Here is a 17,570-nt window from a genome sequence, read left to right on the forward strand (position 1 = left end):
CTGAGTCATCCTCTCATGACTTGAACAGCTTGAAGCCAGCTTCAGCTCCCCGACATCATTAGTGAAAACTCCTTTTGTTTCCAAACTCTACAAACAACCCATTTCTCTCCAAGCTTAGGTGCTGCCTGTGAACTAGACAACAAATACTAGCAACAAAATTATCCCCTATACACATTGCGATAATTATTGTAAGAAAAGGAAAAGGATACTTTTTCTAAGACAGAGAAGGCAAACCCCAGCTTTCCCTTTTGCACTAGAAAATCTTTATGTCTATGTGCAATGCAGACATGAGTAAAGACATCTGCTTATGCAAACTTTTATTTTTGAATGAGGTCCCTCTGACTCCAGCATAACTCTGCATGAGAGTTTACAAAAGGGGCTCTATTTTCTGAAGACACCTGGTTTATAAGAACCATTCCACAAATCCTACTCTCCAGCTTCTACTTTACAGAGCAAGCTGGATGAAACTGCTTATCTGCACTGCAAGAAGGAGAAATGAAGCTGACCCTTTGAAAACTTGCAGCGGTATTTCCTTGGAACACAGATATCTTCGGTCTCCAACACTTTGATGTCTTCTTCCAAAACAAACAGGCTGACATTATCTCCATTTTCCTGCAGTTCTGATGTTTCTCAAAATGCAGTTTGTTTTCTCCAGGGCGACACACAAGGTCTGCCAATCCTACGAGACCAGCTATGCAGGATAATTACTATACTTCCAGTTAAGGTAATCAGACCTGACATTCTGTACTATATTCCCTTCTGATCATGTCTGCACTGGGAGCATCACCTGCACATGACCCACACTTTTCTTACTCTCCAACTCAAGTTCCGTGGGAAGGAAATAGCGCTAAGGTAACAGCCCTAAGGTTTCTGGTGCAAATGATGAGGACACAAGGTAAATGTGGCGTGCCATGAAGCACACCCCTGTCTCAGCAGCCTAGGTGTGGTGCTTTCCTCCTGTCATAGCAAAAGGACCCTATTACAGAAACTCGAGCCATGAGTTTTTAAGCTACTCTAACATTTTCTTTTTCAAATGATCAAAACCCAGAAGCACGCAGCAACTGTTCAGAGCTGTTTGCTAACATTTCAAGTTCTCCACTAGCTGTTAGAGCATGACGGAAAGTCCTGCTTTGACCAGAGTACTGTACTGGCTCTGCTGGAGGCTTTATGCATGGTACTGGGCAGGTTAAATAAGAACATGTTCAACAACAGAGCCTACACTTGGGCACTACATTCTATTTCCTTGCATTTAACCCTGCAATCCATGCCAGAAAGTAAGTGAGGAAATGTAGGTGATATTACAAGATGCTAACTCCAGCACTGGCTGGACCACTCCATAAGACAATCTAATTCACCAATAAGACGGACCACTCTTCCAGCAAAAAAACCCTGGAATTTTCAGTCCATTTAGTGAGATTGACCAGTTTAGCAGTCTGAAATGCTCCAGCACTGGCTCAAAGAAGGTACTACAGCCATGAGCAAAAGGAGTGAAGGAGACAAAAGACAGCAAGGAATAAAAACAAGAGGACAGTGAGACATCTTTCTATGGACAGAGGGAAGCTGTCACGACAGTGCAGCTGCCCATGAAACCATGTGTTAGACAGCTCAGAATAGCATTAGAAACCGCTGGCATGCTGAGAGGGTAACTGTGTAAATCAGGCTGGGCTTAACAAAAGGACAAACCATTAAAGACTTAACTTCGGCCACTGGGAGTCAACTCTGTTTATCTAGGACCTACAGCCCTGGAACCATTCCTGAAAGGAGGTGCCTACCTATTCGCTCAGATAATGACTAAGGCACTGGTATTTTCTCCCAGAAGACTGTCGGGAGAAGAGAAGGCTTGGCGATGAGATGCCCCCCCCACCCACCCGTGCTCACAGAGCAGCCTCACTGCTACAGTCCAGCTGGGAAGAGGCAAAGGTAAGTTGTCCCTGTCAGCCACACCAGCAAGGCTGAGATTTTAGCCAGTCTCGTGTCCAACTTAAAATGCAAAATTAAAACTGGGAGCAAGGACAAGTGATCTGGTGTCCTGCTTCCCCTCACTCTGCCAGATGGCCACATCACTCCAGCAAGTCAGGCTTGCTCTTGTCGTCCCTCATGGGCAAATCTCAACTCTTTTTCTACAGAGTAGTGCAACACTGTGTGAAAGCCTTCCCACTTGCTCCCCTTACAGACCCCTGCCATCCCAGTTCCCATGCCCGCTGCACTCTGACATGCAACTGGATATGTGGGGAAATTGATCTATGGCCTATTCGTGAGGAACAGGGAGCAACACTACAGAACTTGAGATGATGTCAGCCCTCTTTCAGAAAATTACTACATTAAAAAAAACAAATTATATCACAGAAGAGGGAGGGAAGCAAGGGAAGCAAGACGGTTTATGCTATGTGTGCAGCACAAGCACCTCCTTCCCGAGCACGGTGACTCCCATGGCCCTCAGGGCAACTCGCTTTCCCAGATCTGATCCCAAATCTTCCATTGTATCTTCTTACGCTTTGTGCCATCTCCCCCTGCCAGCACCGCTCAGCCAACCTGCCCGCGGCAGAGCCATCCGGACCGAGTTTCAGCGACTTGCTGTGATCACTCTTAATTACAATTTCCTCTACGCAGACTTCATCGCTGTCAGTGCGGTGCACTGATTACCCGCCGAGAACATCGCCTCCAAACCCCGCGCCTGCCCCACTAGCATCTCCCCGTCACCAGCCCACACGCGGGCTAACCCCGCGGCTACCCCTACACACAAACACACCGCCCGTCCCGCCCTCTCTTTTCCCCTCCCCGTGTCCCGCCCCGCCTGGGTCCGCCCCACCGCCGGTCCTCCTCCGGGGCTCCGGCGTGCGCTAGATGCTGCATCGGAGGGGACGGCGGAGCTCCGCGGTCGGGGCCACCCCACGGTAAGTGCACGGGCTCCGCCGTCGGGACAGCGGCGCAGGGGGTCCCGGGCCCCCCGCGTCCCTCCGAGGCCCCTGCGGCAGCAGAGAGGCGGCCGCGGTCCCGGTGAGCTGCCGGGGGACAAAGGAGGCAGAGATGGGTCCCGGGTGCGGGGAGCGGTCCCGGTGGAGCCCGTGGGCGCGGTGCGGCTGCGGGCGGCGGGACTCGCAGAGCGCCCGGCTGCGCCCGCCGCCCGAGGCGAGGGGATGGTGCGGGCGAGGGCGCTCGGACGGGTGTGCGCTGCCCGCCGAGCCGGGAGAGGCTCCGTGCTCCGCCGGGCGGCAGTCGGTCCCAACGCGCGGCAGCGGCTGCGAAAGTGTATTTACAACTTTGCGGCTGAAGGGCGGCGCGAGCTGCGGCCGGAGTGGTCTCCAGTTGTGTCACGTTATCAGGGGGTTTTCCCGTCAGAGCCGCCGCTGTGGGTGTCCCTTTGCGATGGTGGCTGCGGCTCCCGGGCGGAGGCAGCGGGGGCGGGCAGGCACAGACTGAGGACAGGAGGGGACGGGGTTCTGGAGGAGTTTGGAGTCGTGACAACTCATCAGTCCCTCTGTGTCGTGGACTGGGCGCCGCTGGTGGGTCTCGCCGGTGCTAGGTGGTGGGGTGATGCTTGGGCGGGACCAGAAGTACACCGGCTGCGCGACGGGAGGCACCCGGGGCCGGTTGCGGACCCAGGGAGCTCCCGTGGGCCACGCGATGGCACGAGTGTGGGACGCGTCCCAGCTGGCGCTCGGATGGCTGCCACCCGCCTCGCAGGTGCGGGAGAGTGACAAGGCCACGGCCCCGCGGGTCCCCCCGTGCTGCAGCACCTGGGGCAGGTGAGCCGCGTGGGTCCAGCACTGGGCCGGCACCTCCTCGGGGGCGAGGGGCTGGAGGCATCTCGTGGGGCTGGTCTGAGTGGTCTGACAGCCGCCAGGGACTTTGGTCTGCCCGCTCTGGGCGGGACAGGGGAGGAGATGAGTGTCCCAGCAGGTGTGTGCACGCAGGAGAAGCGAGTGGGCGTCAGAAGTGAAAAAGTCTCCATACGTTTTTGTTTCTCCACCTCTTGGAATTTTTGGTAACGATTTACAGGGAAAGGCTCTGGGTTTCCTGTGCTGAGAAATCGTCATGATCTGCACCGAGAGATGTTTCTCCTGCTGTTCGGCAGTGACAGGCTTTCAGGTTAACTCCCCTGTGGCATTTAAAATGCACATCTGTGGTTTTCCACCACACCAGGAAACTAACGTGTTTTCTGAACCTTGTCCCTTCTTCAGAGTACTGCCATGATGCCCAGGCCCTGACAATAAATACTTCAAAAATGTTAAAAAAACCCCAAAGCAGCAAACCACAACTGTTCGGACATTGGTGTCCCATTCATTTATTTAACTTCTTTAATTTTTATTTTGTTCGTGGTAAACTTGGAATGACAACAGAGTGTCTGGGCCTCACTGTTGTTTGTTCCTTCCATTTAATTGTTGTACATTCTTTATCAAAGTGTTCTGTTTTCAGCACTGGTAATGTTGACAGTCTGTAGTAGTCAGTGATTTGGCTTCAGATGAGGAATGGCACATCAGAAGAAACTGGAATCTAAAGAGGGGGGGAGGAACAGGGGAAGTTTTCTTGCAGAGATCACCTTAAGAAAAAAAAGGGAAGAAAACAAAAAAGAATAAGACAAGTATAAGCAAAGATAAGTCTAAACAGTGCTATTGAAGAACATAAATTGTAGTGATTCTTTTCAGTGATTTACCAAAAAATACTGTCTGTGCTCTTTGGAGAGGTTTTTTTCCCTTAGAATTTTCATTATTATTGTTTATATGAGCTTGATAAACTGGGATAGACACCAGTGACACAAAACAGCATTTATATTTACATGTGTTTTTCCATTCTAAGTCTTTTTTTAATAGGAGAAGTTTTTAGATATCAAGTAAGGGCCATGTCATTAGGGGTTTTGTGGGTGATTTTTTTGTGGAGTTTTTTGTTAGTTTTTTGGTTTGGTGGTTTTTTTTATAAAAAGCAAAGTTGATAGTGCCTTCAGGCTACAGCACTCTTTGCTGTTCCCAGTACTGCAGGTAAAAAGCAGATGAATCCAGTGATTAGCTCTGTATCAGATAGCTTTTGTAGTTAAGTCGTTGCCCTACTATTCCTCCAACACAAGACAATGTAAATGACTTGCATGCTTACTGTGCTTCAGGGTTACACTTCTTTTCTTGCAGAAAGCCCTGTAATACTGCACTGCTCCTTGATTATCTTGGTGGTGTTTAGCAGTGATACCTTAATTCTTAGTGTGTGGCTAGTACCTGAGCATGGACACACGGTAGGCTTGGCCCAAACAAAATCCTATGACAAGGAGGACCTGCTCCCTGGAGAATCGCAGGAGGAGATAATTTGCTTCTTGTTAAACCATTTTTTATGCTTGCTTTTTCTTTTTTTTCCCCTGTATTTCCTCTTTTTGCACAATTCTGTATCACCTCAAAAATGCAGCACTCTCTGTAAAGCTGGTTTGGGGTTTTTTTGTTGTTCTTTTTCTTTTTGGTCTGTGTTTTCCCATTTCCCCATTGCTTTGGTGAAGTTGATGTCTGGCAGTGCTGTGTGCAGTCTCTGAAACTGCATCTAATCATAAAGACCCTGCTGTTAATTTTATCAAGGTATTGGCAGATTGGCATTTTCACACTTGTAATAGAGGCAAGCTGTGTTCCAGGTGGAGTTTTATCTATTCTTTTTGTCCACTTTACATAAATCAGTATTCCTCTCTGCTCTGAATATGTTCAAGACTAGCTGTGCACTTCAGGGGGAAAAAGTTAGAAGCAAACTGATGCAGAAGCTGCCTAGTTGGTCTGAATATTTAGGTGGTGATTCAAAAGCCATGAAATCACCAGTGGACTTTCTCCTTCCTCTGGGGAAGTAGGCCAATTTTTTTTTTTACTAGTTATTACTGGTAGTAAAGCTGTTCCTGCTCAGAAGAGTTTGTTATGCTATGTATTGTGATAAAAAAAGCGTGTCTGTCTTTATTGGTTGGTCCTGTAACTCAAGATACTACTTGTGAAGTTAAATGATGGCCTTTTTTTTTTTTTAAATAAAGGCTTCATAGTCTGCTTACTTGTAGAACTATTACAAGATCTTGATGAGAACAGAAAATGAAGGAAGACTTTATTTATACTTTTTTGGATGGCTCTGCAAAATACTTCTGGAGTCTTGGAGATCCATTCCAAATCAGTCCAGTCTAGGTCAAGTATAAAAAAAATACTATCACTGTGAAATAACTTGTGCAAAGACAGGCTTTTAGAAGATTATCTCTCAGCTGTTGTGCTTGGGGCAAGAGTATATTAGGTCCCCTTGGGAGATACCCTGTTTATAGCCTTGGTAGACTAAAAAAAAAAAGGAGTATGTTTCCAGTCGGAGAATTAACTGATAGGCTTTTGGGTCAGGAGACCTCGTGCGTTTGCAATTTGCATGATATAGAAAGGTGCTTCTCTTCTGAGTTGCCAGTAGAGAGACAGGTCTTGCTGCTGCTCTCGCTGCTCTTCCTAAGCTTCCCAACAGTTGCGGTGGCTGTGAAGGAAACCTCACTTTCCCTTATTTTAAAGAACTTGGAGCAGCACTGTGTCTGTACTTTTGCCTTCCTGTTTCCCATAGACAGAAAAGATGAATGTTCTGTACTAAAGATTGCTTGGCAGAATTGCCAAGCACTGGAGTGATAAACTGAAGTATCTTCTGTTTATGTTCTTCATACTGTACCGGACTGGCGTTGTCTTTACAGCACTCCTGGCTCTTCATATGTGTGCACTTAAATGAGCTTTCCCCAAGGCTCCATCTCAAAAGAGACATGTCTGTGTGTCTGAGACGAGGCAAGCTTGCTGTTCCGGAATGGCTATTCAAGTAGTTTACTTCCCTTAACCTTTGCAAGATCTCATGTGATGCTGTGTTGGTGATCCAGCTGAGAAAATGGAGCTTGGCACTTTTGAGCAGGCTTCCTCTGCAGCTGCTCCATGTGAGGTGTAATGGATACTGAGGCTGGCTCACACCCTATCCTGTATTTCTGCTGTTTTTTCTTATGCTTCTGCATTTCACTGGGCCAATCGATACCTCAAAGTGCTACTTACTCTTAAATTTCAATTAATGTGCTTGATTTATGAAGTATGAGAAAGTCTTATAAGTGATTGGTATTCAATAGACAAGTCCATGCAGAAGTTATGCAGAAGTAAAGAGATTTATGATGATGAGAAACTACATGTCAGTAGTCAGATGGAATAGGATACATACTACTTTTACCTGAATTGCGTGCTCTAGCTGCAGACTTTACTGTTTGGGCATTCTTTGAAACACGTACATTGCTAAGTTTTGCATATGCTTCTGATAAAATAATATATTTTAAAAGGCTGTCTGTTTTTGTGTACAAAAATTCAAAGCCACTTTCCATCACTTGGAAGTGATGGGAAAACATAATCCCTGTGAGATCCTAATTTGTCCTTTTTTGCCTAGAGTCTTTAATACTCATTTGTCTATTTCTCTCAAAGGATTCCTGAATTCAGTTTTGGTTTCAGGAAAATATTAAGTTCAGGTGAGTCGCGCTAGGCTGTCCTCAAAGGGAGCAAACTGCTGAGGAGCTTTTTTTCATCCCATGGGAGAGCTGGATGGAAGTGTGGCAGCCACCCACCATGATCCTGCCAGTGCTGCCCTGCCCTTGCACTTCCATGCTCTGCAGGAGCACCTCCTTTGGTGCTCTGTCCTCTGGTAAGCATTTTTCCTCTCCTTGTGGACTAGTTAGTATGCCCAAAAATGTGAGTCACTTTTACTTGGCTACCAGAGAATGCTACCATCCCTATGTAAGGAGAGTTGTCCCTGTCTTTGAGCTTAAGGACTAGGGCAGCCTACAGAGTAGCACAGCAGCATCATCCCAGGAATGGGTGTCCAGGGATTTTGGGAGATCCCTTCTTTCCAATGGCCACATTGTGGGGGATGCAGAGCCAAAGAGTTACAAGCTCAAGAGCACGTTTCATGTTCTAGCACTCACATCCGCTGGTTGATGTGAGGTTGGAAAACTTCATAGCATAAAGGTGGGGAGCGTGAGCAGTCATGCCTAACTAAGAGCTGTGTCTAATCCTGCAAAGAAGACTAACGAGAAAGCACTTGCCTTGCTATTGTTAAAGCTCAATGTCGCCAGGGAGTGCTGCTTGTACAGGAAGAAAGAAAAAAATAGGTTGGTTGGTACCCAAGACCAATGCTCAGCGATTTCCCCATCTGTCCCACCTGCTTGGGTTCACAGCCCTGGAGTTTTTGAAGGCATCGCACATTATACCTCTTGAAAATCCTGAAGGAAAGGTGGGAGCCAGGCCCATATCCCATCCCTGCAAGAGGACCGTGCTCAGACCTAACCTACTTGTGGTTAGCAGATGCAGAAACCTTGCTGCAATTGCATCTCCCACATTAGGAGGCTGAAGCCAGTTGTCCCTGCTGCCAGTGTTGCATCTGTCCATAGGCAAGTGCATCAGTTCTGGGATCCAGTCCTTCAGAGCACTCAAGTGACTGGGAGGTGCCTTGTTCAGTGGCTTTGAATAGGGGCTTCCTGTGAAGTAGCTCTCAGTGTTTGAAGGCAAGTGTGTGTCCTAAGTGGTTTGTGGATACCAAATTTGGTACCTTACCTCCTTGTGGCATCTTTGCCCTTGCATGTGTCATGCTAGTCCTGGAACGATGCTGAGACAGACGCATTTGAAAAGTCAGTGTGTTTCTGGGAATATGCTGCAGGACATGACCTAGTTGTCCTGACTCTTGGTCACTTGTCACATCATCTGCAGCCATGACGTAAAGCTATTTAGCTTCAGTCTTGTTTTCTGCCCTGACAAGCAACTTTTTTCCCCCCCTCCCTCCTGACTGATGCATCTTCCCAGAGAAACTTTCATCATTGCACGGGATAGTCAGAAGAGGTGGGTGGGGTCTTAAAGTTGCTGGGAAAGGCTAATATATGCCATCATGACATCTTTTATTTACTCAGGCTCTTTATTTACTCTGTTTTGCAGATAGTACTGGTGCCCTGCAGTGTGTGTCTGAGGGGACAAAATACCTGGAAGGTGAGGGGGCTTCTTGGTATTAAGTCTGTGTTTCATCATGAGTACAAGGTAGCCCACATGTGGGTTGCTGCCAAGGGCAGATTTGTTTCCACGCAGTTGTCTGTCTGTCTTGCTGCAGGACTGTCTTGATTAAAGCTGCCTAAACTGATTGTGAAACTGCAGCCTGGGAGTCTAGTTGTCTTAGAAGCCTAAGACATCTCTGGATAATGGCTGGAAAATGTTAAGAAGGATCTTAATGTTTCTGGACAGGTTTTGATGGGGTGCTGTAGGGCCCCTGTGGTAAGGTTTCATCAGGAAGATGCTCAGTGCTCATTCTCTATTCGCTCCAGGAAAAGCAGGTATTTTACTGTAATAAACCTTACAAAGCATGTTTCGAGGTGTTTGTGAGAGAAGCATGGAGTTATCTATTGTTTTTCTTGATAAAGGAAGAGTTTGTTCTGTTTTGCTATTCTGAGCTGGTAGGTGATGACTCGTTTATCTATTCCCTTTATCCCCTTGAGATGTGGCTGTGGCAGTACCTAAAGGCTGAAATCAGAATTAGGACCCAATTCGCTGTGGTCCCATGAAATAATGTGTGAAAAATACAGTGATGTTCATAAGGTTACATGAACCCACATGCTGTCTGGATGAGACCTTCCAGACAAGTTGGCTGTGGTGTGGCCTCAAATTCAGTGATGGCAGGCTATCCTTGTGTCATTGCGTATATAGGGGATATGAAGTGGTTTCGTGAGCCATCACGCTGATACCCAAAGCAAACAGGTTCCTTTCTCTTCATTCTCCTCCTCTTCTTGCTCCCGTGGAGGACTTTGCTGCTCTTATCTGTCTTGCTGGAGGAAACCTCATCCAGTCTTGCTTTGACCCGGTGAATGCTGAGGTTCTGGCCCTGTGCAGGGGGACAACTTGAGGGTCTGTGGGGAGAAGAGAGGAAGATTTAATTGAGTTTTTATGGCCGTGTTTGAACTGCTTAGTGAGAGAAGGCTAAGCATGACAGGCATGTTTTCCAAAGCTCCGCTGCATGTGTATTTAGGTAAAATAAACACTGCTAAATAAGCTGTGCCACCACTTTGGGCATTAATAAGCCCCCTGTCTGATACCAGAAGAATACAAATAAATACTGCTTTTGACTGTTGTAATTGATAGACTTGCTGGGTTTTTGACCAAGCAATTACATCTCGAAATGCACTTCTGCAGGAGCTAAAACATGAAGTGATGCTAGTTTGGAAAAAACCCCCAACAAAAAAACCCCAAACCACCTGTGGGGTGTCCCAGAAGCCGATGATTGACTTCGGCTTTTATTAATTCATCTGCAGTGCATTTGCTGGAGCTTTTAGGGTTTAATTGAGGTTAAGAGGTTGGAATCAGTGGTAAACAAAAGAATGGCATATGGGCAGTCTGAAATTGTGTATGTTTAAGTAAGAGCATTCCTTCTGGCCAATTGTTTTCATTGGGCAGTTTCTCTTGACTCACAACTTTTTTTTTTTTTAAGGTGTAAACACACAATAATAGCAAGTTAATGATTCATTATGTTTTATCACACCCTAACATACCTCTAGGAAGAGAAGGTTGAGCTGAGGTTGTGTTTGACCTCCCCCTTCAGATTAAGGACATTTCTTTTTTAACCTCTTACCTGTTGTGGCAGGGTCCACAAGCTCATTGGTTTTAAAACAAAAGAAGAAAAACACCTTCTCTCCTGCTTTTCTCACTTCCTTGTTCTGAGGGTCCACAGCTGGCCTCTTAAAAATTGAAGTGGACAAAGCAGGTATGAGACCAGAGAACAAGTTTTCCAGAAGCTTTGTTTTATAGAGGCTATGGGGAAGTGGGATTCAGTTTCTTCAGTTGTCCCCAGGAAACTGTGTGCATATGTTTTCCATGGTCACTTTTTTGGTCCTGTTTTCAGTTCTGGTATGAGCCCCATGCATGTCTGGCCGTGATTTCCACTTGCAAGTGGGAATGTGTACCGGCCAGTGCAGCAGTTTGACAATTAAGGTAAACCTCCTTATGTTGAAAAGCTTGAGTTCATTTTCTGAGGTCTTTATGCTGTTGATAAAGTTTATGGCATGTATGACATCAGTTGGCAATAATAATGGTGACTTGTTGCCCTCAAGTTATTTTGTAGACATCTGTAATTTATATATAGCCATTAATAATGCATAGTCCAGAGCCTAAGAGAGCATGCCAGTATAATTATATCAATAAGAGAAGATAAATCAGAGTTTTTCTCTTAATATTTCATTTAATAACAGCTTTCACCTGTCCCAGAAAGTCAAATGTGTTTTTGTCACTTGCTTATAATTTAGAGCAATCTTTTTAAAACTCCTAGTTCTTGTTTAACTAAATACCAGTTTTGAAAAAAGTAATAATTATAGCCTTCAATATTCCCCTCTTCTGCAATTTTTTTTGTGTACTTCTGTCTCATAAGGAATGCTCTACATAACTTGAATCAAAAATTGCTGTATTAAGAAGCATTATATATGCTGGGTCAGGGAAGGAGGTGCATGGAATAGCTTCTATATTTGTGAAAGGACACTTGTAGGTCTTCTCTGTATTTGATTTAAAAAAAAAAAGAAGGCTTGAGCACGAAGTTGAAGGGAGAGGGATAAAACCAAGTTCTGTTTTCTGTACTGTACTTTGTTTTCCCATGACAGTTTGCTTTTCCCACCTCCCACACAAGAATTTGTTTCTGCCATGTTTTCCTCCTGAACCAGGAGGAAAACATGATTTTAAATACAAAATTATTTTAAAACTTATATGTAATGCATACGTGCACGTACATGTATGTGTATGTATGTTGTGTGTTAGCATAATATTACCTGCTTCCTTGCTGCTTATGATCCCTCATCTTTGAATCCATTGTGGAGAGTGAAGGAAAAGCCCATGCCTCCCTTCACAGCCTGTCCCCTGAAGATGGGCTGTGCTGTGGATTATGGGAGAGGGTAGCACTGCCAGTGCGTTTGGCTGCCCTTTCTGGGGTCTGTGCCTTTCCCTGGATGCAGGGGGGGTTTGTGGGCAGACGTCAGCCAGCAGCACCTCTGCTGTGGTGGTGATGAGTGTCCAGGTGTTGAAAGGGAGTCATGCTGAGGTGGCTTTGTTCAGGGTGGTTGGGGTTTGACTTGCATCAAATCTTGCACAGCGATGGAGTGGACCCCATGGTTGATGTCTTGCTGGTTCAGGTCTCTGCTGCCATTCATACCCAACCCACTCTCAAGGAGCCTCTCCCTTTCCCGATGAATTTGTCGGGTGCCACTGGATACTTCCTCGAGTGGAATGCTGGAGAGCATTGGAGAGGAGAGGACTGTACATAAAAGGTCACAAATTGCTGAGGAGACTGTGTCTAACCTAGCTGTAATGAGAAGATGATGTTGGCTACGTACTTAGGGCTGCGAACAGAACTTCCATCTCATATTTCTGTTAATATCTTCATTTCAGCTCTAAGATGCTCGTGCAGTCTGGGCTCAGCCCTCGAGAGGAGGTTGGTAGTGCTTATGTCACAAAAAGTGTTTGACAGTGACTCAGCCTTAGGAGTTTGTGTTCCACCTCCTCTTCTGAGTTGAGGTATAGAGGATTTGAGACAGCGGTTTCCCAGGGACTAGGGATGGAGTGATGGGGAAGACAGATCAGATGAAAGTCTTCTGCAGTGACGCATGCCTGCTGATAGCCCATTGAAATCTCTGCTTTGGCTGAGAGTGAAGTACCTGGTCGAAGAACAGGATGCTCCCCCATGTCATGGGTGTTTTCAGGAAGCAGTCATGAAATGACTTATCATTTTTGTGCATCTGGAAACCTTGAGTCTGGGTTGTTATTCCAGAGAGACCTCATTGCTTTATGGCACTTTCCTGGGACTTTCAAGCTATTTAAAGGTTGACGCTGCCTGGTCTGTGCTATGATGCTGGTGGAAATGTTGGCTGGCCCTGGAAAATGGATGACTGTTGTTTTGTTTGTTTGTTTTTAAACAGCAAGAAGGAAAACATCCCATCACATGCATGCTGTGAGCTGCTCCCAGTGCCGACAGAAGCACGGCACTGATGCTCTCGCCTTTTCAACAGGTGCATGGGATGAAGGGAGCCTGAGACCCGTCTGGAGAGGAGACCCTGGTCCCTGTGGAGTTGCCCACCATGAGCAGGGCACTGCTGACAGGCAGGATGCAGCCAGAGATCCGGAGTGTCTGCGTCTTCCTGCCCACCCGTGAGCAGCTCAGCCTAGCCGTCGGGGTGAGTGGCCAGGAGGGAGACTGGGAGGTCACTGCATTGTGGCCACAGTTCAGTTTTGTTAGCTCCCATTGTTCTCCCAAAAGCTTGGTGCTGGTCTGCTGACCGAAAGGCTATTAGCCTGCTTAGGGTAATTGGTGCTCCATTTTCTAATTGGGCAGCTTCATCTTATTTGTAGAACTCCTTAAAAATCACGACTGTGTTACAGGATGGGGGTCCCCTCTGCTCTATTTCTGTTATTTACTTTTTATTATCTCTAAGTGTTTTTGCCACTCATAATAATCCAGCAATTTTTGAGAAATTGAACCTGAAATGCCTTGATGACTTGGCAACTGTGCCCAACACATGACTGTTTACTCTGGCATTTTAGCTATCACTGGTTTTGGTAGCCCACAGATCCCTTCAAAGCCTCCAAGGCAGAGTAAACAGCCACTGAAGGTGGGCTTTTTTTGCCTCCTTTGAGCGCTGTGCACACAAAAAACTAAAGGTAAGTTGCTTCACTTCTTTGATCACTACTTCGAATGTCTCAGAGTGTGCACAAGTGATAGCAGAGGTGGATCAGCTGGCAGCCCAGGGTGGCACGGTGTCTGCCACAGCACGGTGCCTCTTTGTGCACTGCCGGCTGCTCCTTGAACTTGTGAGAAACTGAGCTGACAAGAGGCACTTCACATTCAGAGGACAAGCTAGCCTCAAAGATAAGTGCTCTCTTGTGAGCGTGTGCTTGCACTCGTGTGTGAGCTGGGGAGATTTTGCTTTGTTTTGGGTAGGTTTTCTCCCCCCTCTGGGATGAGGAGGGGGAGAAGACAGTTGAGGTGAACTGTTATTTTAAGCACTTGATTGAAACAGCAGCTTTTGAAATTATGCGTGCCAATCTTCAAAATCCATGTTGGAATTTTCCTACCTGCCATGTGTAAGTGTAGTGTCCTTAACTGAAACAGCCTCAAGGGCTGGATGGAATAAAGCTTTAACAGCAAAATCTGGGACACTCTGCTTCTAGGTTACTGGTTCAAATCCAGCCCATCCACTGTCCCAGAAGTTTTCTGCAATCTGCTGGCTTTTGTGCAAGCCATAAAATGATGATTTAATTAAGTTCCTGGTGGCAGGTGCACAGGCCTGGGTAATGGTCTGTTGCAGCTGACCCTAAATCTCACCTTCTTACAGCTTTTATCAGGGAGGCTGAAGATAGATAGTGGAGCTGTCTTGCTGTGGGGAAGCTGCAGACTGGGATACAGGAGGGCAGTATGCCAGCAGGGCTGATATTGTCACTGCTTCTCTCTGTGCCTGTGCCCAAATTGAGCATGCAGCTGTTCCTTCACCACTGGCTTGTGCTCTGGTAAATCCCAAATACCTGCAGTTTATCATCAAATCAATTTAGAGTGAGAAAGGCCCTTAAGATCGAGACTGACCATAAACATGGCACTGCCAAGTCCACCACTAAACCAGGTCCCTAAATGCTACATCTACATGTCTTTTTAATACTCATGTTATTTAATAAGCATAGGAAATGGTCTTTTGCATTGAGCGCTTGCCCCTCCAAAGAGCTGGAGTGCCTTGAGCATCACCATTTTGTCCCAGAGAGGCGTCCCTGCCGCAGCACTCCTTTGTATTCCTTTTTAAAGACGTGCACCATCATCGTTTCTGCTGCCCTTTTCTTTTGTGGCTGGGAAGTTGGGAAAGTGTGTACTTGGAGATGCCTGCATGTGAGAGGGAATAGCTGCCTGGGCCAAAACATGAGACCTCAACACACAGTTGTGTCCTAATTGCATAGAGAGTGAAACATGACCTGTTACAGCTGGGCAAGTCACCAAAAACAGCTTTTCATTTGGCTTCTGACTTTACCACAACACCCCTTCAAAACAACAACAAAAATTAAGATTTCACAGCTGGGCAGATCTTTCTTTTTTAAAGAAACATCAAGGCAATTTTCTAGTGATGTTGGTAGAACCCAAATTTAATTAGCACAACCACAGATGATACTTTGTGCATTTATTAGAATAATAATGCCACTACTAAAGATTTCCAAAGCCTTTTAACCTCTTCAGAGTGGAATGCAAATACTAAACAAGCTTGCAGCTCAGTGAGGTAGGTAGGAATGGTTATCCTTCCAGCAGAATAAATTATAGATCCTTCCCCTGATAAGCGCAGTGTTTATGCAGGTAATTCCTCTCTCCCCTCTGCCATATAAATTCCACCCTTCCAGATAAGAGTTTACCTATGTGTTTTATGTGGTCACATACAGACTGAAGCCTGCTCTTTAAAATGAATTGTCTTACGCCCTTCACAGATAGTGTTGTTGAAGAGAGAAGAGCAAGAGCCATTTTAAATTCTCTTCCTTCTAAATCAAGTATCTCTTAATTAACTTTGGCATCCACCTTTCTGAAAGCACAATGAATTTGAGGGGATGGTGAGGAGGAAAACTGCCTTCCTGGAGCCAACTGTGAACATGAGGAGAGGCAGAGCAGTGCCTCTAGTGGGCACCCACTAGTGGGTGCTGCAGCTGACCAGCTGCCCTGAGGATGGCAAGGCAAAGTGAGAGATTTCTACTTAGGAGAATGGACATCAGAGCACAGAGCAAAGCAGTCTGCCTTGTTCCGGGCAGCCCCAGTGGGGAGATGGCATGTGAGCACCAGGGAGCTTGAGCAGGCTGTGAGTGAGAATGGTGCAACCAAAAGTTGTATCGGTTGTACCAAAGATCTTGTACTGGTATCCAGTTGGTTCAGTTTTGTTTGTCTGACAGCATTGTGGCTTATCTCATCAACACTTTTGAACCTGTTGGTCAATATCAACTAGTTTTTATGATCAATATCGAGTAGATTTCTTAAAATTTTTGGGGATGGTAGCAGCTGAAGGAAGGAGAGATGTATGCTAGCAAAGGTTCAGCTGCCAGTGAGGGGAGCAGGGCAGGCAACCACTCCACTTGTGTTTGGGTAGTTCAGGAGCAGCCACAGCAGATGCTGCACCTTGCCTAGCTGACAGAGTAAGGGTGGGAGCATGAACAAATTTTTGGAGGGGAGGAAGCCTGGTGAGGTTCTATGTGTTGGTAAATGGCAAGCATAGCTCTGAAGTCTTTCAGTGGTTCTGTGAGCAGAAGAGCTGATGTTTCAAAGCATATGGACCAAGAAAAATAGAGATAGATAATTAATGCATGTAAATGTACACAGAATGACCTTGGAGTAGCAGTTGCCTTCTGTAAACTTGCACTTGACTTCACTTTGGACTAAATTTTATGTGGGAAGAAGCCCTGAGTGTGACATGGGGCAAAGCTGAGTATTAGTGGAAGGAATGATTCATGGCATTTCTGGGATGGAGGCTGGCACAGGAATCCCATGCGAATGAGGGAAGTCCAAAGAGAAGCGTCCAGATGAAAAATGCAAAGGGAAATATTAGTTGCTTTGAGCAGAGGGAAAAGCAGAAGGAGGGAACAACAATTTCAAATGTAATTGGTATTGCATAGCCTTGAAGGCTGGGAGCAAAACTTCATAAAAAGTGCCAAGAGGAGAACGACGGACAAGGTGGTAGTAACATACCTGCTGTTCAAAAAATCTGCTTAAATCACTGTTTAGAGCTGAATGTCACAAAACATCGAAGTGCTCATTCCCTAGAACTAAGTATCATAAAGCAGGTTTTTCTTTCCTTAGGTGTGAAAGCATGCCACTTAGAAAATTCATCTCATCATATAGCATTTAGAGAGACAGACCTGTGCTGCCAGTGACTCTTGTATGCCCATTAACCATTCTGGCTAGAGGTAGGTCACGTCTTTCTTAGCAAGTCCTTCCCAGGTAGAACAACATGCTCAGAGCTTGCTTTCTTGGGAAAGGAGACTGATCTGTGCCTAACTTTCCCTTCCAAATGTGTGTTCTTGGCAGCTGAGCAAATACTGCATTTAGGAGTGAGACTGTAAGGGTGCAGTCTCATGCGGAGAGTTGCGATAAGACCCAGATGTGGGTTTGGGTCTTATTGGAACTGTGCCCTCCCTCCTCCCTTCACAAAGCACACACGTGTTTGCATTGGTGTAGTGCAGGCTTCAAAGCTCCTGATGAAACAGTAGTGAGTGTCTGGCCAGTGATGCCTTGTCAAGTAGAAGAAAATGAGTACTTAAATGACCTCCTGTTTCCCATTGTCCTTGTCTAGTGACATGGTACATCCTGGGGCAGGGAGGGGAGCGCAAGCCAGTTTCTGGGGAGTGTGGCACACCTACCCTAAAGGAGTTTGAAGAATTAGGATGGTGTTTGGTTTGTAGGAGAGTTAAGCAATCAACGTCTGCCCTGTCATCTTTGTTTCTCTGAAGGTAGCCCTGCACTATACCCCTTAGGATGGTTGCTCCTGCTGCTGCTGATCAGCATCATTGAGCAGTGGGTAATGAAATTGAGGGCCCGGCCCATTTTGCAGCTGC

General features: G+C 46.2%; 1 protein-coding gene across 2 annotated transcripts in view; it reads left to right on the forward strand.

Annotated features, from left to right (window-relative positions):
* Positions 1 to 2,847: 2,847 nt before the first annotated feature.
* Positions 2,848 to 17,570, forward strand: part of FRMD1 (FERM domain containing 1) — a 40,353-nt gene continuing 25,630 nt past the window's right edge. Inside the window, exons 1-2 of one of the 2 annotated variants that reach the window (XM_027686253.1) lie at positions 2,848 to 2,894; positions 13,016 to 13,180. In XM_027686253.1, the coding sequence (XP_027542054.1) occupies positions 13,085 to 13,180 (96 nt within the window). In that variant the 5' untranslated portion in view covers positions 2,848 to 2,894; positions 13,016 to 13,084. Of the gene's footprint in view, positions 2,895 to 12,925; positions 13,181 to 17,570 lie in introns of both variants that reach the window. The other variant, XM_027686264.1, reaches the window with a different exon arrangement.

This window comes from Neopelma chrysocephalum, unplaced genomic scaffold, assembly GCF_003984885.1.
Source record: "Neopelma chrysocephalum unplaced genomic scaffold, ASM398488v2 Primary Assembly neopelma1_23, whole genome shotgun sequence".
Taxonomy (NCBI): Eukaryota; Metazoa; Chordata; class Aves; order Passeriformes; family Pipridae; genus Neopelma; species Neopelma chrysocephalum.